Source organism: Oncorhynchus tshawytscha, linkage group LG09, assembly GCF_018296145.1.
Source record: "Oncorhynchus tshawytscha isolate Ot180627B linkage group LG09, Otsh_v2.0, whole genome shotgun sequence".
Lineage (NCBI taxonomy): Eukaryota > Metazoa > Chordata > Actinopteri > Salmoniformes > Salmonidae > Oncorhynchus > Oncorhynchus tshawytscha.
In genome coordinates, this window is record NC_056437.1 from 48,396,911 (window position 1) to 48,420,096 (window position 23,186).

General features: G+C 40.4%; 1 protein-coding gene across 3 annotated transcripts; it reads left to right on the forward strand.

Annotated features, from left to right (window-relative positions):
- Window positions 1-238: 238 nt before the first annotated feature.
- LOC112258069 (myelin protein zero-like protein 1) lies at window positions 239-19,742 on the forward strand. Of its 3 annotated transcripts, none has more exons than XM_024432160.2 (6): window positions 241-628; window positions 3,624-3,796; window positions 4,872-5,085; window positions 5,573-5,702; window positions 8,561-8,681; window positions 18,213-19,742. In XM_024432160.2, the coding sequence occupies exons 1-6, from the start codon at window positions 556-558 to the stop codon at window positions 18,312-18,314; spliced, it is 813 nt and encodes a 270-aa protein (XP_024287928.1). In that variant the 5' UTR covers window positions 241-555; the 3' UTR covers window positions 18,315-19,742. The 3 variants fall into 3 exon arrangements, with proteins under 3 accessions (XP_024287930.1, XP_024287928.1, XP_024287929.1); XM_024432161.2 differs by having other exon boundaries at window positions 242-628; window positions 8,561-8,669; XM_024432162.2 differs by lacking the exons at window positions 8,561-8,681; window positions 18,213-19,742 and adding an exon at window positions 5,960-8,390 and having other exon boundaries at window positions 239-628.
- The last annotated feature ends 3,444 nt before the right edge of the window (window positions 19,743-23,186 follow it).

Genomic DNA, 23,186 nt, shown 5'->3' on the forward strand with positions numbered 1-23,186 from the left:
CGTCACTCGTTCATCCCAAGCTTCTATCCTAAATAATGCCATAGATTCACCGTTTTTGACAGCAAAAAAATAGGGATTCACAGCAAAACAGGGAAGCATGATGGAAGGTGGGAACCTGTAAGTGACAATAGCACTAAGACCCACGACTAACCACGATATGTGATATATTGTGGAATAACCTTCTATATGATCAAACGCTGCTTTTCATTGTTGACCAGCAGAGGTCCCTAATGGTCATTGTGTTAAAAACTCTTGAGTAATGAACTATTTTTCAGCACAATTTGGTGAAAGCCCAAAAGGCTTCAGAAATCCTTGGTTTCCACATCATTAGGCGTTAGCTTTCTGGTTCTGTTGCTCGTTGATACTTGTATCGGTTGGCTCTGGTCTGGAGAGCGGCACGCAGCCTGGGAGACCGTGCCGCCAGTCAAGCGCTGTTTAGGGCTTATACGCCCCACGAACATTGCTTACAGGAAGAGGGTGCAGTGGATGAGCAGCTGGACGCTGGTTAACGTTAGACATAAAAACAGGGAGGGCAATATTGATGCATTCTAAATTATGGAGTTAAGACGGACAAACCCAGCGTGCAATTGTGTTTTACTATGTGGAATAACCTTATGTCTTATTTTCGGTAAGTACTGCTCTAGCTAAGCTGATAACAATATGATCGCAATAGTTGATAGCTAGCTAGTGAGCTAGCCAGTACAGTAGTTTGCATGCTAGATAATCGCTAACATAATATGCTTTAGTTAGCTGGCTACTGTACCTAGCTAAACGACGATACTAGTTGGCTTTATTTAGTAACGTTAGTGCGTGACTTGGTACGATAGTCGTATTTCTAATTAAGGCATGTGACGCAGATCTTAACTAGAGTACTTGCCAGCTGGTTAGATTCCTAATTTATGGGGTCTGATTAGCTTAACTTGTTTGCTAGGTAATGTAACTAGTTGGCACAAAACCAAATAATATCTCAAGATACGCGAGTGTGGCGGTTGGTGTGACACTTGACACATGTTGTTGACTTAATGACCTCTAAATATTTCTGAATCTATTGTTTTGGCGTGTTAACTAATAATTTACCAACTTATTGACTAAATATGACGGATTCAAATTACAGCAAGTTAAAAAGATTTAACTTAGTTCATGTCATTTTTAGCAACGATATTCATAACTATGATAGTTAATTTGTTTATTTTTCAATGGGGGAAAAAAAATAATTATAGTGGGCAGAACAAGCAAGGAGGTGGGCAAAGCCATGCACGAACTAGCGAGATCCTATTGGCGCATTCTAACATGCATTTGCATATTTCTGTCAGGGAGCATGTGTGCATGTGCAATAACTACATTAAACACTTGAACTCCTTGTAAACACACGACTCCAACACCATTACGTTTGCTGACAACACAACGGTGGTAGGCCTGATCACAGACAAAGATGAGACAGCCAATAGGGAGGAGGGTCAGACCTGGCAGTGTGGTGCCAGGACAACAACCTCTCTCAATGTGAGCAAGACAAAAGGAGCTGATCGTGGACTATAGGAAAAGGAGGGCCGAACAGGCCCCCATTAACATCGACAGTACTGAAGTGGAGCGGGTTGAGAGTTTCAAGTTCCTTGGTGTCCACATCACCAACACACTATCATGGTCCAAACACCCCAAGAAAGTTGTGAAGGAGGCATGACAACACCTTTCCCCCTAGGAGACTGAAAAGATTTGTCATGGGTCCCCAGATCCTCAAAAAGTTCTACAGCTGCACCATCGAGAGCATCCTGACCGGTTGCATCACTGCCTGGTGTGGCAACTGCGCTGCATCTGACCGTAGGGTGCTACAGAGGGTAGTGCGTACAGCCCAGTACATCACTGGGGCCAAGCTTCCTGACATCCATATACTAGGCGGTGTCAGAGGAAGGCCCAAAAAATGGTCAGAAAATTGTTTCCTTGCCACGATACTAATGAGTATTGCAATATTGTTATCGTCCGTCCCTAATTGAGATCAGGCTTTTCTTCGATGAGAAAATCTGCAGAATGTTGGCCCAACTCCATATCGCTCCGTACTCGGCCACTGGCTTCCTCTCCTCGTCATATTTGGTGGGTAGTGGAAATTCCAACTGGATGCTTCAGATTTATACATCCGGTGAAACATCTGGCTTTTTTTTTTGGGGTGTAAAAAATGTCATGGTTATTTTAGTGCATCATTTGTTGTCTACTGCACTTTTGAGATGCCATATCATATCACTTCCAATGGATTTGGTTTCTATGTGTGTTGTTTGCACACAGTCTGTTGGGTTGAAATTCAAAGGCTTGCAGGGAAAGTGTCCAGCTGTTTTATTTTTGCATTCTGCACTGTCAGCATGTTTTTGTCACTGCATGCCTTCCTCTCTGACCTGGCTCTCTCTAACTGGAGAAGATGTCATATGTACAGAAATCTGTTGAACAACTCGCTGTATAGGCTTTAAGCTATGAAAAACTAGTAAACACAGATTAGTGTTGTTACAATAGCAGTATAGCGATACCAGATTTTCTTTGGCAAAAACCCAGAAGTAGACTTAAATCTATGGTCCTTTTAAAACCTACTCTTGTAAAATATTGTGTGCTATAGCTTGCAAAATAAACAAATATGACTCTGGGTGACAAGGCAGTTTATTATTTAATTTTTTATAAATATTAGGACTGTTTTACTTCATGTTTTGTTTCCTTTGCTTCCTTACTTCCTAGTATCGCGATACTGGTATCAAAACACTAACACAGATTGTTGTAAGAACACAAAGCGAATGTCTTTATATCCTCTTTACCAGATAGCTGGAAATGACTTATGCCTAGTGCCTTTTAGAATCCAAGAGTGGAAGACTTACACTTTCTTCTCTTACATTGTTGGCTCAACATTTCCAAACAGTCCCATTACAAGTCAGAATGTTGAATAAACTTCATTTGATTTTATTTGACCTGTCTGCTGATTTTGTCTTTGTTGGAGGTCATCTGAGACAAAATTTCCACAGGGAAGTGTTATTAGCCCGACTTTCAGTATGCTGGTCTGTATATGGTTCTGTCGGTTTGTATTTTCAATACTGGCGCAATTTGCACACAACGTAAACACTTGCAAAGTATGTTAACAATGGCTGAGAGAAACCAAACCACTGATCGAACGTTGCTGACTTTGAATTTGCAGTGAGATGCAGGTACTTCCAGCTGAATGTGAGGAAATGTGCTTCGGTCGACAACGTTTGGCTATTGTTTACATATTGTGCATCGCGTGCAATGCTTCAGGAGATTGAAAATACAAGCCGACAGAGCCATATACAGACCGGCTCCCCAAAAAGTCAGGTTAATAATACTTTCTTGTGGACATTTTATCTTCACTTACTACTGTCAAAATGACCAACAGCACAGGCAACCGGTGAAGTATATTTTAACAATTTTATTCAACATTCTGGTTTGAGACTCTTGTGACCACTTTCAGACTGAATATACATGGGGTAACCAAGGTAACAGTTTGATGTATTAGGCAAACTTAGGCCAAGCAGCTATAAAGCATCAAAGCTTAAGTGCCTATAGAGTCCCAATCCCTCCAAGCTTCTCAACGTTGAATACATTAAGCAAGAAATGTAATGTTTGTTCTTTATCAACAGGTATAAATCTAACATTCGCTATAGAGTTGTACGCCCCGGCGGAAGTGCTGGTTGAGAATGGCACCACGGGGATCCTCAAGTGTTCCTTCAAGTCCAGGGAAGTGATCAGCAGTGCAGCCACAGTCATCTGGTCGTTTTCCCCGGCGGGATCCGATGCCGGAAGCGCTGTTTCCGTGAGTCCTTTCTTTTTCTGAGGTCCATGAAACTCCCAAGAGCTTCCTCTGATCTTCCACCAATGGGTGTTCTAGCACAACATGTTTCCTGCTATTATTTAGGCCCACTGCCACAGAAAAGAGTGAGGCAGTTTGCGTGTGTGTTTGTGACTGGTCCAATGAAAGGAAAGGAGCCTGAGGAGGGTTGTGTTATGTTCTAGGCCACTTCTTCCTGACCATCTGCGTCCTTCCCTTTCTTGTTTCTCCAAACTTAAGCATTGAATTCAGTGCTCCTTCCCTCCTCTGGTTCAGGGCAATATGTATATAGATTTTTGTTTCCTCTTTCAAAAAAATATATTGCGTGGCCAAATGAACACGACCCACAACTCATTGAGTGAGGCAGTAACTTTGACTTGTTTATGCGGAAAGTGTGTTCAGCCTGACAGGGTAGTTTCTGAAGGTTAATTAACATTTGCAATGCTGGGATTTGAATGGAAATGGCAGGAACAAGCGTAACTAGTCCCCCTATTCCCATTTCCCTCCCCTAGAGATCTAGCTAGCTGGCTCATCTTGCCCATAATGCTGTGCTTGTATCCGGCCTCGTAAGAGTGCAGTTGGAGAGGGAGTCACCAACACCCACACTAATGCAAACGGCTATTTGTCCACTCAACTTTTAAACAAAATGACTATTAAGGATATTTGTCTGTCATGTAAATGCTAAACAAATTGCCCAACAGTTTGGTACAGTAGCAGATACGAACATAACACACAGTATCAGGGGAAGTTTAGCTGTTTCTTGGCAAAAGTGCCCAGTCATGTAGGTAAGCCATAAGCATCCCAACGGTTAAACCTGTTTGCTTGTCTTTCCCATTTCCTGTTATGAGTCCTTAGTCATTGGCTGTCTCAAATGGCAACCTATTCCCTATATAGCCTAGTGTATTAATTTTGACCAGAGCCCCATGGGCATACTCAGAAGTGCACAAAAGGGAATAGGGTGTCATATGGGACGCTAACATTGTGTGCAATTCTTGCGCAATCTATTTCTCTTCAGTCATTCTTATAAAAAAAAAAATCTTTTTTTAATTTGTTTTTTTAGATTTTCTATTACACTTCTGCAAACCACTACCCAGGGAGTGTGGCTCAATTCAAAGACAGGGTGAAATGGGCGGGAGACCTGAACAAAAAAGATGCCTCAGTCCATTTAATTGAGGCGCAGTTCAACGACAATGGCACCTACTCATGTGCCGTGATTAACCCGCCTGACATATCTGGCACCGCCGCTCAGACACAGCTCAAGGTCGTCATCAAAGGTAAACTTGCAAATAGATTCACAACAGTACAGCAAAACTCAACTCACTTTTAAATAGGACCTGACCAATGTCTCTCACGTTGAAGGATGACTTGGAATAAAACAGCCAGAAAATACATTTCACCTAAACAAACCAACTGAGCGATTAATCATATCTTACTAACCAGGGACTGAGAAACACTCGTACAGGAGATTCACAATTTTAACACGAACACTGATTTTTAACGTCTCAAACATTGAACTGGTAGTATAGGGCCCTATAAAATGGTTATAATTTGTTTTTCTAAAATCTGATTTTTTTTCTCCCAAATTCCATTTTCACTGATGCATTATGTTAATGTATTATGATAGACTTCAATCCATTTAATTGATTCCCTACTAAGTTCAATTTAAAAAAAATGTGTAGGGTCCTAGTAGTATTTACACAGCTGTGACTTTGTAACGTAAGTGTTGTTGTATGATGATGCTTACGTTGTCTTGTTTTGCAGAGTCTCTCCCTCAAGACAACACGGCCGTCGTAGTGGCCGCCGTGTGTGGCGCCGTCATCGGGCTTATTCTCATCTCTGTGGTTACCTGCCTGATCATCAAGAGGCATCAAACCACCCATGAATACGAAGGGTAAGGCATTCTCCCTTGTATTACCATCAAGGTAGTAGATAGCTTGAATAACTTTACTTTGGTCAGTATCAATCATTGCACCTGACCGTCAGTATCTGTAGAGTATTTTAGGAGGTATCTAAAAATGAAATATGAAATATTTTATCAAACAAATGAAATCACACAGAGGACTCTTAGCTTGGTGATATACACTGAGAATACCAAACATTCGGGAACACCTTTCTCATATTGAGTTGCACCCCTTCTTTTTCCCTCAGAACAGCCTCAATTCGTCAGGGCATGGACTCTACATGGTGTCAAAGGCATTCCACAGGGATGCTGGCCCATGTTAAAGGAACTTAATCTCTCCAGAAATTATGCATCAGATGTTCATAGTTGTCTTTTTTTCTGGAAGCGGCCCTTGCATTGAATGGAGGTCTACTTTCAAACTGATGTTTTAATGGCCCGTTGGGTTGTGGGGCATGCCATGAATATCTCTTCTCTCTACTTCCCAGTACACGCACGTTCTTAGTCAGCAGACCTTAACTCTGCATGGGATATGGGGGTTGGGTTATGGTAGATTGTCGCTTGTGCCCTCTCTTGGAATAATACAGTAACATGTTTGTTTGATTAAAAATGTTTGTGCCCGACATAACGTAAATGAAAACTAATTCGAAGGATGCGGCTGGATGAGAGACATGAGTAGAGGACGTCACGCTACTTCTGTCTAGATGTTTAGACGCTTCTCTTTTCTCTCTGCATCACATGATTGGTGTCAAGGTTTTTTCATGACTTAGGCCTAATATAAAGCATTCGTTGACGCACATCCAAATCAGTAGGGCAAGTGCTGACTAACGGAATCGTAAACTTAGCGAAAGTTGTAGACTAAGATGGACTCCTGATGATTTAATGCCGGAATGGGCATTTGGCGGCAGCTCCCCTTTTGTAGGCCCGCGAATCAATTTCCCCCTAACTCAGTAGGGGTCTCAACTTAATGTTGAGAGTTAGAATAGTAGGTGCAAGTTCAAAATTTGATTGTGCATCAGCGGTTTTCTCATGTCAGTCACTTGCAGTCACTCAATTAGCCCATGTCAGCTTATATTTTTAAGATTGGTAAGTTTGTCTTGCCAGCTATCTAAACTTGTAGTAATCATGGTCAAATTACTCAAGGGGGACCAAATTTTTGATTTTGTTAGTCACTCTCACATCATATTAAAAACTGCAAACATTGCTCTCCACCCTATGGCAGAATTTGTAGAATTCAGGAAGTTCACTGTAAAACTAGAAAAAAAATCTACGCCCCATGGAAAAATCCGTATAATTGTATGAAATTAATTATACAAATTGCAAAATCTTTCCTCAGCCCCATGGTAAAATGTGTAGAATTTCAGCAAACTTGCTTTAAAACTGCAATATTTTCTCTACGCCCCATGGCAAAATGTGTAGAATTGCAATAATGCCCCCAAAATGCTAGGGCCAGCTCTGACTGCATGCATGGATGTGGGTACACAAACCCGCAAGCAACTACGGCTCCTCATAAGTTCAGATTTTGTGGCCCCCACTGCCATCAAAGTTGCCCCTCCCTAATTGTAATGAGTGTGGAACGATGTAGAAAGATGAGATATCATGTCTGTCAGTGCCCAATGTGAAGGATAAAAAGTGCATTGTTAAGCTTGGCTTGTCATCTAACGTTCATGTTGTCTGCCACTCACATGTCACTCATCCACTACTAACCACTAATCCCTCCCTCTTCTGTCTCACTGTGATATGTTTCCTCTAACATACCTTCTGAACGACATGCATATGTTCAAGTCTCACAAACTAAATGCTAACAGTTTCAAGATGACCTTTTAGTCATTTAGCTTACAGGAGCAATTAGGATTAAGTGACTTGCTCAAGGGCACAAGATTTTTCAACTTGTCGGCTCAGGGGTTCGATCCAGCGACCTTCCGGTTACAGGACCAACACTCTAATCGCTAGACTACCTGCCACCTCAGATTAATTTCTAGAATCATTTAACTGTATATTATATTTTATGTATTTTAAATCAAATGTACATAGTTTATCCTACTCTAAGACGCTTAATACATCCCATGGTTAGATGTGCGCTGAGAGATCTTGTAGAGTGAACAAACTGATCATATTATTCAAAATGGAGGATATGGGGTTGCGTCTCAATTGGCACCCTATTTTCTATATTGTGTGCACTACTATTGACCAGGGCCTATAGGGCTCTTGTCAAACAGTGCACTATTTAGGGCATAGGGTGCCATTTGGGACATATACATGGTATGTGTGTTTCTTTTAGAGTGCCATGTTTGCTCTTCAGTGTTTAGTGGACGACTGATTGACATTGGTATGTACACATCTGAATGTACACACAAATAATCTCTCAAGTGGGTGACCACATCTTTGGGGTGGGGAATGTTTTTCTCTAATCCACTTTATTTATTCTCTTATCTTATTGACCAATTGATTGTAGTATAGGCTATTATGTAAACTAATTCTTTTTCCAAGTCATTTTTTTTATTAAGTTGATGCTTTTTCTTAGTTGATCAGTTATTGTCTTCCATAGGATGAACGACGATCTTTATTTGAATGTGCTCCTGGTGCCCATACAAATGCTTTGTTAATCTCTACCCAATGTCTGTCACTCCTGCAAACCTCTCCTCCCAACCACTAGAAGCAGTCATTTAAAAATGTGCCACATAACCCATGCAGAATCTGCCCATTTCTCATTTTCATTTTTGTCCCGTAAGCCTTCTCCTGTGTGTGTCTGTGTCTGTATGTGTCCATGTCGCCTATTTCTCTGTGCGCCAACGCTTCCCGAACTGCACAAACCTCTGGTTTGCAAACCCCTCACCCGGCGCAAAAACTAGCTGCACGTCAGTGGAGAGTGTGAGCTCCAACGCCACACGCCCGGGGGGGAAGAAACCAGAGTCCAGCTTGGAGGGCTCCAGGTGTAGCAGCCACTCCACCCCGGTCCAGGTAGGAGCTACAGTGAGTGACAAACCAACCATCCACACCCACTGTCGCCCAGGGGACACTTACAGGGTGGAGAGGGATTCTCTAACTAACTAGAGCTGAGATGCAATACATTTGACATGTTTTGTAATTTAGCCGACACGCTTATCCAGAGCAACTTACAGTTAGTGCATCCATCTTAAGATGGTTAGGTGGGACAACCACATATTACAGGCATAGTAAGTTTCGTATGAGCTTGGACTAGGAGCTGGCCTCCCGTAGGGGTGGGAATGCCAAGAGACCAGAGGTTGCAGTACGGAGTGCTCAGGTTGGGGTGTAGGGTTTGAGCATAGCCTGAAGGTAGGGAGAGGCAGTTCCTCTTGCTGCTCCGTAGGCAAGCACCATGGTCTTGTAGTTGATGCAAGCTTTGACTGGCAGCCAGTGGAGTGTGCGGAGGAGTGGGGTGACATTGGAGTAGGGGGGTGACATTGGCACTAGCGCAGAGCCCAGCCAACAGCAAATTTCAGTAGTCCAGATGGAAGATGACTGGAAGTGCCTGGATTAGAACCTGCACCACTTCTTGTTTTTAGGTAAGGTCGAAAGCAACAGATTGATCTAGGAGGATGAGAACAGAGGAGAGAGAGTCGGCTTTGGCAGTACAGAGAGCCTCTGTGACAGAGAAGAGCAGTCTGTTGAGTGACCCATCTTGATGCCTGACTGGTTTGGGTCAAGAAGATCGCCTGCTAAAGTGTTTTAGAAAGAATTGATACAGTTTGATGTCAGATGAGTCGAGTGTTGGTTTCTTGAGAAGGAAAGTGACTCGGGCCATTTTGAAGTCAGAGGGGATGCAGCCAGCGGCCCGGGATGAGTTGATGAGGAATGGGAAGGTCTCCAGAGATCGTCTGGAGGAGGGAATGGGGTCGAGCGGGCAGGTTGTCTGGCAGCCAAACCTCTAGTCACAGGATTTCATCTGCACTACAACATTACCCTCACCCAGATCTATTTGTGCTCTTGCCAACTCTATTATCGTCAAGCCAACATTTGACTACTACAGCATAGTGTTTCAAGCTGATCTCCTTGATGTCTTCTGTGTCTGCTTATTCTTTAGTTTTTCATACATCGGATTTCAGACCTGGAAAACCAGGGTCATGTTAAATACAGTGCCTTGCGAAAGTATTCGGCCCCCTTGAACTTTGCGACCTTTTGCACATTTCAGGCTTCAAACATAAAGATATAAAAACTATTTTTTTGTGAAGAATCAACAACAAGTGGGACACAATCATGAAGTGGAACGACATTTATTGGATATTTCAAACTTTTTTAACAAATCAAAAACTGAAAAATTGGGCGTGCAAAATTATTCAGCCCCCTTAAGTTAATACTTTGTAGCGCCACCTTTTGCTGCGATTGCAGCTGTAAGTCGCTTGGGGTATGTCTCTATCAGTTTTGCACATCGAGAGACTGACATTTTTTCCCATTCCTCCTTGCAAAACAGCTCGAGCTCAGTGAGGTTGGATGGAGAGCATTTGTGAACAGCAGTTTTCAGTTCTTTCCACAGATTCTCGATTGGATTCAGGTCTGGACTTTGACTTGGCCATTCTAACACCTGGATATGTTTATTTTTGAACCATTCCATTGTAGATTTTGCTTTATGTTTTGGATCATTGTCTTGTTGGAAGACAAATCTCCATCCCAGTCTCAGGTAGACTCCATCAGGTTTTCCAGAATGGTCCTGTATTTGGCTCCATCCATCTTCCCATCAATTTTAACCATCTTCCCTGTCCCTGCTGAAGAAAAGCAGGCCCAAACCATGATGCTGCCACCACCATGTTTGACAGTGGGGATGGTGTGTTCAGGGTGATGAGCTGTGTTGCTGTTACGCCAAACATAACGTTTTGCATTGTTGCCAAAAAGTTCAATTTTGGTTTCATCTGACCAGAGCACCTTCTTCCACATGTTTGGTGTGTCTCCCAGGTGGCTTGTGGCAAACTTTAAATGACACTTTTTATGGATATCTTTAAGAAATGGCTTTCTTCTTGCCACTCTTCCATAAAGGCCAGATTTGTGCAATATACGACTGATTGTTGTCCTATGGACAGAGTCTCCCACCTCAGCTGTAGATCTCTGCAGTTCATCCAGAGTGATCATGGGCCTCTTGGCTGCATCTCTGATCAGTCTTCTCCTTGTATGAGCTGAAAGTTGAGGGACGGCCAGGTCTTGGTAGATTTGCAGTGGTCTGACACTCCTTCCATTGCAATATTATCGCTTGCAGTGCTCCTTGGGATGTTTAAAGCTTGGGAAATCTTTTTGTATCCAAATCCGGCTTTAAACTTCTTCACAACAGTATCTCGGACCTGCCTGGTGTGTTCCTTGTTCTTCATGATGCTCTCTGCGCTTTTAACGGACCTCTGAGACTATCACAGTGCAGGTGCATTTATACGGAGACTTGATTACACACAGGTGGATTGTATTTATCATCATTAGTCATTTAGGTCAACATTGGATCATTCAGAGATCCTCACTGAACTTCTGGAGAGAGTTTGCTGCACTGAAAGTAAAGGGGCTGAATAATTTTGCACACACAATTTTTCAGTTTTTGATTTGTTAAAAAATGTTGAAATATCCAATAAATGTCATCCCACTTGTTGATTCTTCACAAAAAAATAGTTTTATATCTTTATGTTTGAAGCCTGAAATGTGGCAACGGGTCGGAAAGTTCAAGGGGGCCGAATACTTTCGCAAGGCACTGTACAGGAACATTGTAACAATGTTGACTATTCTATCTACTGAACACAACCCAGGTGGACACACTCCCTAACCAATCACAGGTATTAATACACTCAAATGTAATTTGTCTTCAGGCCTCAGAAAGTAGTCTAATGTCGAGATGAATCCATGATCCAGGCTGTGTTGTGTAGATCCAGCTACAGTGGCAAGAAAAGGTGTGAACCCTTTGAAAATACATGGATTTCTGCATAAATTGGTCATAACATTTGATCTGATCTTCATCTAGGTCACAATGTTTGTCTATTGTTGTGACTTAGATGAAGATCAGAACTTGTTTAGTTTATGCAGAAATCCAGGTAATTCCATAGGGTTCACATACGTTTTCTTGCCACTGTATATGCCTCAAACTAAAATCAATGGAAAAGATAAGCAATGCAAAATGGTGCTCATCTTTTCCATTGATTTGGGGTTGACACGTAGATGGATTTACACAATTGGCATTGGATGTGGACAAAATATAATAATCACAGTATTTTCTTTAAGTTGACAGTATGACTATAAAAGTTTTGCTTTATGAGTAGTGTGTTACCCTAGGGTGTCATTGTCATCAACATTGCTGCTTGTGCTGCATTTACCATGCAGACTGAGCCCATGCACACAGTGTGGAATGTGTCATGGAGATATAGCAGAGAGAGATGACTCAAGTAGCAGTGTAAACTAGAAAAATGGACGTTGCACACAGTCTCTCACATTTAACAAACCAAACATTCAAATACCGTTATAGAAGGTACAGTAAAAACCCAAACCGGTCCGTGCATCAATACCGGTGTATATAGTAAAATACGGTATACTGCCCAGCCCTAATTTGGATTATTTTGAAGTTGGATTACTTAAGGTCTGAAAACATTTGAAAGCTTTGATTTTGAAGTGTAATGTCCCTTTAAGTCTAAGATGGAGGCCTGTAGACATTGCAGCCTTTAAGTACTGTAGGTAAATACCCCTTCACTACAGACTGACTTCAGTGGTCACCAACCCTGAGCCTGGAGCAGGCTTTTGTTCTATCCCAGCAGTAACCCACCTGATCCAAATAGTCATCAATTATTATTGAATTGATGAGGTGTTTTGGTGCTGGACTGAAACAAAAGCCCACACATCCTGTAGCTTTCCAGTACTATGATTGGTGATTAACAAGATACAATACTTGTTCATGTACTATGAGACCTCTCATTTAGGTTAAACTCGAAATGCTTATGTCAACAACAGCAGGCCGGAGTGTCACGGCATATCCTTTTGCGAAGCTGCTGTTGCTGCCATAAGCATGCATAGATGTTCATTTAGTGCCTACGAAGGTGTTATGCATTGCTTATGAACGTTCATAGGAGTCCTCTGATTTAAACTGATATTGAAGGATTATGCCTGGGGAAAAAAATAACCTTATATGCTTTGTCTCTCTGAGAGGCGTTTGTTTGCGGTCAACGTTGCCAGTCGACTGGTTTCGTTTGCTGATCTTGTGAGGGACGTCATGAGGCGCCTCTCCCTTATTACATTAAGAGACGTGTCGGGGCAGATCTGTGGTGGCTACATTCCTGTGTACTGTACTGTACTTTTCAGTTGTTTGGGTGTTGTTTCCTCACCATCTACAGTGCCTTCAGAAAGTATTCACACCCCTTGACTTTGTCCACATTTAGTTACAGCCTGAATTTAAAATTGATTAAATTTAGATTTTTTTTGTCACTGGCCTACACACAATACCCCATAAGTTCGAAGTGGAATTATGTTTTCAGAAATGTAGACTATTTTTATGTAAAGCTGAAATGTTCAACCCTTTTGTTATGGCAAGCCTAAATAACTTCAGGAGCTTAACAAGTCAAATAATAAGTTGCATGGACTCACTCTTTGTGCAATAGTGTTTAACATCATTTTTGAAAGACTACCTCATCTCTGTACCCCACACGTACAATTGTCTGTAAGGTCCATCAGTCGAGCAGTGAATTTCAAACACACGTTCAACCACAAAGACCAAGGAGGTTTTCAAACGCTTCGCAAAGGACACCTATTGGTAAAAATGAATAAAGCAGACATTGAAATTCCCCTTGAGCATGGTGAAGTTATTAATAACATTTTGCATGGTGTATCAATACACACATTCATTAAAAGATACAGGCGTCCTTCCTAACTCAGTTGCAGGAGAGGAAGGAAACAACTCAGGGATTTCACCATGAGGTCAATTATGATATTAAAGCAGTTAGTTTAATGGCTGTGATAGGATAACTGAGAATGGATCAACATTAGTTACTCCACAATACTAACCTAAATGAGTTGTGAAAAGAACGAAGCCTGTACAGAATTTAAAAAAATATTCCAAAACATGCATCCTGTTTGCAACAAAAGGCACTAAAGTAACTAAAATGTGGCAAAGCAATTAACTTTTTGATGTAAATACAAAATAAATATTACTGAGTACCACTGTACATAAGTGTAGTGGTGGCTGAATTATGTTTTGGTTATGCTTGTGTCGTGACTGCTATTCATCCGATTTATGTATCGAATCAATTGTTGCTCGATTTTAAAATACTTGTGTAAAAATGTACTCACTAGGGCACCACGGAATAAGTCGTTTAACGAGTTATAATCTTGAGTTTAATTCGGACGATAAATCAGTTATTTATTGACAAGTCACTTAATCATTACCTCAGTCTCATTCTGAACGTCGCAGACCTCTTGAATCCGCAAGAACCCCAGCCTTTTGATTATTCAGTACTGCACAAATGTATTCTTACTAATTAATGAAATAAAACAGAATACACATACAAAAGTCCGTAGTGGACTGACAAGATGACTGCTTATTACACAGAGGGAGATAGATATGTATCCACGATAAATGTCCCTTTAACTATTCTCACATTAATCATATGCCTTGCACATGAACAAGTAACAAATGTATTCATGTGGTGAATGCCTTCTTTCGTCTATCTCGGTCAGAACCAAGCCCTGTCAGAAGAATGTGGGCTCTCCCGTGGGTGTAAGGCTCTGATTGTCCATCAGAGGTCACAATGTCCTTAGTTGTCTGTCGCTTCAATGATTCACCAGTGATTGTCTGAGGTGAGCTTCTTTTCCTCGGGTAGATAGTCAAAGTTCTAGGACCACTTTTACATGCAAAGATTCAGGCTGTCAAATGTTTTTCACCTCATGTGGAGATTTAAAGTTCTAACCATTTTCAGCCTGGCTACACGTTTTCTGGATTTAGAGTTTCAACCATTTCAACATTTAGCTCATGCTTCACTTCTGCTGGTCCGTTAATCCTTAGCGAGTCCTTTAGAGCACTCTGGTCGAAAAGGGCGGTTCATCACACTGACCTCATTCTGGGCGTGGCTTAGTTTGTCCGTTGCACATTAACCTCTGGGGTCGTTCGGGACGTGAGCGTCCCACCTCGCCAACAGCCAGTGAAATTGCAGGGCGCCAAATTCAAATAACAAAAATCTAATTAAAATTCCTTAAACATATACACCATTTTAAAGAAACTTCTTGTTAATCCAGCCAGTGTCAGATTTCAAAAAGGCTTTACGGCAAAAGCACACCATGCGATTGTGTTAGGTCAGCGCCTAGCCACAGAAAACCATATAGCCATTTTCCAAAGAAGGAGAGGTGTCACAAGTCAGAAATAGCGTTAAAATGAATCACAAACCTTTGATGATCTTCACCAGATGGCACTCCCAGGACTTCAGGTTAGACAATGTGCGTTTTGTTCGATAAAGTATCTTTATGTTCAGAAATGCATTGTCTCAAACAAACATCCGGGTGAAATTGCAGAGAGCCACATCAAATAACAGAAATACTCAAACATTGATGAAAGATACAAGTGTTACACATAGGATTAAAGAAACTTGTTAATCCAGCCGCTGCGTCCGATTTTCAAAAGGATTTACGGCGAAAGCACAACATGCGATTATGTTAGGTCTGCGCCTAGCCACAGAAAACCATACAGCCATTTTCCAACCAAGGAGAGGTGTCACAAGTCAGAAATAGTGTTAATCACTTACCTTTAATCTTCATCTGAAGGCACTCCCAGGTCTCCATGTTATACAATAAATGTTTGTTTTGTTCGCGCGTTTAGTCCAGTAATCCAAATGCACTAACGAAAAGTAAAACAAGTTCCATTAAAGTTCATAGAAACATGTCAAATGATATATAATCAATCTTTAGGATGTTTATCATAAATATTCAATAATGTTTCAACCGGACAATACTGTTTTAATTAGAAAGGGAACGAACCTCACGCAAGACTAAACTAATGTCTTTCAGCTTGACCGCTTGTTGAAACCGCTCTTATTCTCTCCCCTTTCACAATAGAAGCCTGAAACAACTTCTAAAGACTGACATCTACTGGAAGCGTTAGGAAGTGCAATCTGACCCCACAGACAACCACTTAAACTACAATCAGATTTCCCACTTCCTGGTTGGATTTCAGGTTTTTGCCTGCCATATGAGTTCTGATATAGAAAGACATTATTTAAGTTTTTCTATCCAAATTTACCAATTATGCATATCCTAGCTTCTGGGCCTGAGTAACAAGCAATTTACTATGGGCATGCTTTTCATCCAAACTTCCCAATGCTGCCCACTATCCCAATGAAGTTAACTATGATCTCGTTAGAAAACTAAAATCACATTCAAATCTTAACAAAAATAGTTTAATTGTTCTTGATATTTCCTACACAATGTAAAGTATGTAAACCTGACTCAAGTTACAGTATTTTAGTTTATACAATTTTTAATAGCATCACAAAATAAGCAATATGACATGATTATTCTTTAGATCCTCACTGACCATTCTTAACATTCGTAGCTTAGAAATATTGTTTCAAAGTTCACTCTTTGGTCGTTAGTGTTTTTGGGTAGCAAAATGTCTTTAACAAAGACATTCCAATCTTGATACTAGAGACCAAAAGGAGTCGTCTGCTGCATACAATTTACGATTGGCGTAAGGTGTCATAAAACGGGCTCAGCCCTCCTCTCATGTAAGAGAGAGGGGTCTGGCTATCTGTCAGCCATTTGCCAAGCTAATCTGAGGCCTTGGATCCTTGACCAGGAGAGTCATGACACTAGTAATCATTAAGGACCTGCCAAGTTTTTTTTTTTTTTTTTTTTTTTTAGGCTAAAAAGTAAATGGAGCTAACCACAGGCAAAATCCTAGAGGAAAACATGGTTCAGTCTGCATTCCACCAGACACAAATTCACCTTTCAGCAGGACAATAACCTAAAACACAAGGTGAAATATACACTGGAATTGCTTACCAAGAAGACGGTGAATGTGGCAGAGTTACGGTTTTGACTTATATCTGTGGCAAGACTTAAATAGTTGTCTAGCAATGAGCAACAACCAATTTGACAGGGCTTGAAGAATTTAGAAAATACTTGGTGTTACGAATCCCTTTTGGACCGACAGTCTAGGGGGGGATGGTAATGAGACCCGTAACAACTCATGCAAATTATAATAGTGTGAACGAAATAACCAGGACAACTGAAATCTACCGTCAAACTCAAGGTTTATTTGTAAACACACAGTAATGGGGGGAGCTGGAAAAGGGGCTGAGCTGGACCCAAGGAAAGAAACAAGTATTCAAAAAAAAACTTAAGCTAGACTAGCCTACTTTAACAGCTAACTAACTAAACAAAAATACAGTGGGTGGTCCGCCCAGTTCTAACTAGTGTATTTAACAAAGTCTACCTACGGGTAGTGTATGCCCATGGGCGACTTGTCTTGGTTTCCCCTTTTCCCACCAGCAATCAAACAAACACCATAACCAAAACAATACTCACAGGTGATGACAAAGTTCTATGGAGGTGCTCAAACAAAAGAGAGGTTAATACACAACGATAGAGTGAAACACAGAGACCTACAGACATGGCATTTACAGCGAGATTGAGCTCTAGAGCAAACAACTGACAAGGTTTTTAAACCAAGGGAAAGGAACTGTGATTGGGTAGGAAACAGGAGGAGGTGTGTCTTCTGATTGGTGACTGATTGGGGAGTGATGATTTTCACCTGTGAGGGGAGAAGGAGAGAAAAGAACACAGGATACACACACACACAGGATACACACACAGGATACTGGTATCCGTAACACTTGGCAAAAAGCTTCTTTTTTTTAATCTTTTTTTTTCTCCATTTAACCTTTATTTAACTAGGCAAGTCAGTTAAAAACAAATTCTTATTTACAATGACGGTCTACACCGGTGGGCCAATTGTGCTCCGCCCTATGGGACTTCCAATCATGGCCAGTTGTGATACAGCCTGGAATCGAACCAGGTTGTCTGTAGTGAAGTCTTTAGCACTTGATGCAGTGCCTTAGACCGCTGCACCACTCAGGAGCCACAGCTCTTAGATTTACCCAGGAAGACTCACAGCTGTAATCGCTGCAAAAGGTGATTCTACAAAGTATTGACTCGGGTGTGAATACTTATGTAATTGGTTTCACGTTGCCATTATGGGGTATTGTGTGTAGATGGGTGAGAATTTTGAATTCAGGCTCTAACGCAACAACATTTTGAATACTGTAAGTCAAGGGGTATGGTTATTTTCTGAAGGCACTGTATGTTTCCTATGATTTTGTTTTTGTGTGTGTGATTCTTAGGTTAGTGCTCAGTGGGAGTTAGAAATTTCACCTTGAAGATGACAAGAGCAGCCCAGATTTAGTCCCCGGGGGGGGGGGGCTTCCATCTGCAGTCGGCCATTTGAACTTAACAGCTGAACCAGTCTGACATGTATTTTTACTAACACAGCCTTCCCCCCTCCCCTTTTCCTGATCTCCCCACCCATCCATATGCTCATCACAACAGGGACCGGTGATATACGCCCAGTTGGATCACACAGGCACCAAGAACCCCAACTCATTCCACAAGATGGAGCCAGTGGTCTACGCTGACATAAGGAAAAACTGAAGAGAACTGGAGACCAAAATGGACAGGCCACCATAGCTCGCTGCTTTGGGATGGGTGGGTGGGGGTTGTTTAAATACAAGGTTAGAATTTATGCTGTTTTGAAAGATTGTTTTTTTGTCATTAATTTGTCCTTTTGTCTGCTGAAAGCATTCATTGCATGTTCATGTGTGTGGTAAAACAGTTACGCTACCAAGGATTTCAATACAATAATACAACACAGATATTAGAGAAACACTGCCTTCAGAAAGTATTCATACCCCTTGATGTCCTCCACATTTTATTCTGTTACAGCCTGAATTCTAAATGGATATGCTTTTTTTGTTTTACCCAGCTACCCACAATACCACATGACAGTGAAAACATGTTTTTGTTAGCAAATTTATTGAAAATGAAATACAGAAATAGAGAAAGTTACAGAAAGTTTTCACACCCCTCTGTCAATACATGTTAGAATCACCTTTGGCAGTTATCACAGCTGTGAGTCGTTCTGGGTAAGCCTCTAAGAGCTTTACACACCTGAATTGTACAGTATTTGCACATGTATTATTTGAAAATTCTTCAATTTCTGTCAAGTTGGTTGTTGATCTTTGCTAGACAGCCATTTCTAAGTTTTACCATAGATTTCCAAGCCCATTTAAGTCCAAACTGTAACTAGGCCAATCAGGAATATTCAATGTCGTCTTGGTAAGCAACTCCAGTGTATATTTGGCCTTGTGTTTTAGGTTGTTGTCCTACTGAAAAGTGAATTTGACTCCTAGTGTCTGTTGGAAAGCAGACTGAACCAGGATTTCCTCTACGATTTGTGCCTGTGCTTGGCTCTATTCTGTTTATTCTGTTTATTCTGTTTATTATTTACACCTGAACTTATTTAGGCTTGCCACAACAAAGGGGTTGAGTAAACTCATTGTAAAAATTTATGACAACATAATTCCACTTTGACATTGTGTGTAGGCCAATGACACAAAATCTCAATATAATATTTTTTAAATTCAGGCTGTGAATACTTTCTGAAGGCACTGTGCATTAACTGCATGCGTAGGAAGCATAAAATACATAGGCTTTGGTTGTTATTTTGTTTTACAATCCAGGGACCATGATAACAACATGTTAACCATCAGCTCAGTCCAACACATTGGATGTTAAATTAATGGTTTAGATATAGGATAACTGAAATGCATTGGTGTTTTGTCTGCAATCATGTTGCCTTAACAAAATTGTTACCTTGTAACATATTTAGATTAACTCCATATATCACGCCGGTACACAGCCATGGAAAGCCTCATAGTGAAATTACTTTGGTGTATTGTCCTATAGGTTGGCACATTGCATTGATATATCCATGACTAAAACCCTACCTGCCACTGGCTTAGAAACTGAACTGTTAAATGGAAACATGGACAATGACCATTTTTTTTTGACATTGCTTTTATTGATGTTTATTCATGTTGAATTTGGTTTGACATTATACATCCTTATGAAACACACCCCCAAAACCCAAATCTCGTTTTCAGTCGCATTTCCTAATGAGGAGAATTGAAACCAAGTCTAAATCAGGACATTCAACCCCTCTTAATGTTTTCCTTGATTTCTAAATGCAGTTGTCTTACCCTGACCAACATTTATGTATATGGATAGTTTAATGTACGTAAAATATAGTGCTCCTTACTGTAATCCATTCCTTTCTGCTCAATGGTAGTATCTCTTGGTGTTTTAACAAAATAATCAATTATGTGTTTCAGAATTCCAATTTAAAATTGTGTATCATTTTTTATTAAATGCTCTGTCTTGATGCTGAGCCCTCCACTGTCATGTCTTAAAATCTGTCTTTAGTGTTTTTAACTATGTTTTCGCTGTTGACAAAATGGTTTTGATCACCGTAAGAGTGCTAGAGGAAGCGTCATTTCTTTATTCCAAAACTGCCTTATCCACTAGTCCTGCAAAATATAGCAAAAGTAATTGACAATTTACATTCCAAAAAAATACATCAAATACTGTAGCTTATCTTGTGCTTATGCAGTATTAGTGCGTGTGTGTGTGTGTGGTAATAGTTAAGGTAGTATTGTCCTTGATTATGCATTATGAAAAAGCGTTTTGTTTACAGTACGCTCAGATTCTCAAAAAATGACGGTGTCAAAGTTTGGATAAGTACAGTTTACAAAACCCATTCCACTGTTACGTGTCTTAAGTGTGAAGTCGTACTTTTAGCTGTTAAGTAGCAATATAGTGTGTGTCATTTGGTGCTTGTTTATATAATATTGTATGTTGCAAAACCTGCACTATATCCCGCATATCAAAGACCACAAGCACTATATGATTTTATTTTTCTTCTTCTGTTCGATGTCTTAACTGGAATGTAGTACATTTAGTGCCTTTTGTATTTCAACTACCATCTTGAACACCTGCTCTCGCTCTTTAATTTTTTTCTAATTTATTTACTTCCTTTATTGTATGTATGTTTTTTTATACATATAGAAAAACATAATCCTCTGTATCTGATGTTCAAATGTTATATAAAAGCCATTTCCTGATTTAAATGTCTTTGTCATTGTTTACAAATATTGTATTTTGGGTTGTTTACCAGATGGAATTCTGCAAGTCAAGCATTTGAAGTCATTCCAAACTTTGCTGCAGGGTAAAGTTTTCCCTAGTGTCTAGGGGAAACTGTACCCTACTCTTACCCAAACACATTTTGCATGTCAGAGGCCAGCAGCCAGGTAAGTCACAAGTGTGGCCACTGCATACATTATAACCATGTGTTTTAAACATAATTGACAAATCCTAGTATTAAGATACAAGATCTTCCACTTGGAGATTTTAAATGGCAGTAGGAAAAAATGGCTTCTTGAATGCCCATATGGACAGTGATTAAAATATGTACGTAACCTGCCTATTTGTCGCCATCATCCTTCTGTTCTGGAGAATTATATTAGTGTTACTATCAACATCTGTTCTGATTATGCATGGAAGAGGCCTGTTGACAGCACTGTCACATTTTCACTGTTAAGCTATTACTACCAAAATTAAATCTCACGTAGCCACTAATTGGAGTTCAGAGGAACAGCAATCGGAAATACATTTTGTCAACCACCAGAGTCCTCAACCCAGATTCTCTGATGGTTATCACATGTGACAAAATGTCTTACCACTGATGTTTGAGTATGATAAGAATTTGTGTGTTACTGCTCTAAGTGCTGGCGATATTATTTGTCATCTCAGTTCTCATTTCCATGGAAGAGGCCTGTTCTATTCCAGTGAAGGCCGGCACTGTTGCACTCCACGGCATTGCTATCAGACCAAATAGTGGTTTTGGATATCTATGTTTACTGTTCTGGTATTTTGGGACTGATGTATGGGAGAAAACAATCAAGTTACCATCTCACTAACTTGGAAGTTCCACAGAAAACTTCAGAGGGAGGTTACCTTATGTTTTCTTAGAGAATTATTCGGAAATGGTGAAATGGAATATGTTCTCATGTAGATAGGAATGTCTTCTTAAGAAAGTAGAAATGTGTCGAGGCTTAAAGTGTCCATAAGCTTCCAGCCAAAACAGTTCAGAAGAGTTTGTGCATATATTATGACTACATTTTGTGCTGTTTCAGACTTCTGTGAGGGTTTTATTGGCTGTTTGGGCGCACATTTATTCCGAAGTTCGGAGCCGAAGTCTATGCCCCTTTGTCAGTAATTGACCAACAGTTGGGATTCTTCAATATTCAATAAAGTCTTTGTTCTCATTCCACAAGAGACGACTCATTTTCATGCATGTTTTTTCATTGAGAAACACTGCACCAAACATCTTGGATGTAAAGTTGCGCGACTAAGATCTCGGGAAAAATGTTAAAATTAATGACAGATTTCTTGAGTTAGATTCATTCCGTCTATGGCTTCTCAAAATTGACAAACCATACCCTATGCTGCATTTCAATTGTTTTTCAAGCAAAGGTATTTTAAGGGAGTATGCGAGTGTACTCTTTGGCTCAGCTAGCCGACAGCCGTGACAGAAGCATCCTGACACTTTTAGTGATGCGATATTCCCCCCAGAGTATTTCTCCATTGTTCTCTATGCCCTGTCAGATTGTCCCGTTTAAATATCTATTATGTCTGTTACTAACCACTTTTCTATCCACACTTATGTGAGTAAAGTCGTACCGTATATACAAAAAAAAACACCTGTGAGGGAAACAGGACGTGTCGGTACATTTTATAAATGCAAACAGATCATTTGTTTGTTAGACATGGCGGGATCTTTTTATGTCGGTAAAATGCATTAAGCGAGAAAGGGCGGTGGAAACATCTTTATACTGAAATATTGATATAATAACCATCATATTGAAGTAAACTTGGAGTAAAGCGATAATATGGTGTGTGGTCCGCCCATAACGACTTGGGAAACAAGTAACAACAATAACCGAAATCTATCAATGTGCCCTTGAGCAATTGCTCATGTAAGTCGCTCTAGACAAGAGCATCTGCAAAATGACTAAAATATTTTTTTTTACATGAAATTACATTGAAGAACCAATGTTGAATTGACATCTGTGCTCAGTAGGATGCAGTTTATTAGGCTACAGATTAAATAAATTATGAACTTTACAGGGTGGTAAAAGTGCAGTGTGATGAGCTTGATGCTGCCTTTTCTGATAAATATCGAAGGTCTTATTCTGCTGACATGATTGATGCTTGACTGCCATTTGATAAACAAATATTCTTTGTGGTGTGAATTCTGATTTTGGCTCGAGCAAGATTAAACTTAATTGTGAGAAGAAACACTTGAGTCAAGAGAGAAGAACTGTGGTCGAGCAAGCAGAGGATGGGAGCTGTGAGCACAAATGTATCTTTCTCCCTCTCACACCAATTTTCCAGTTTGCTAATCAA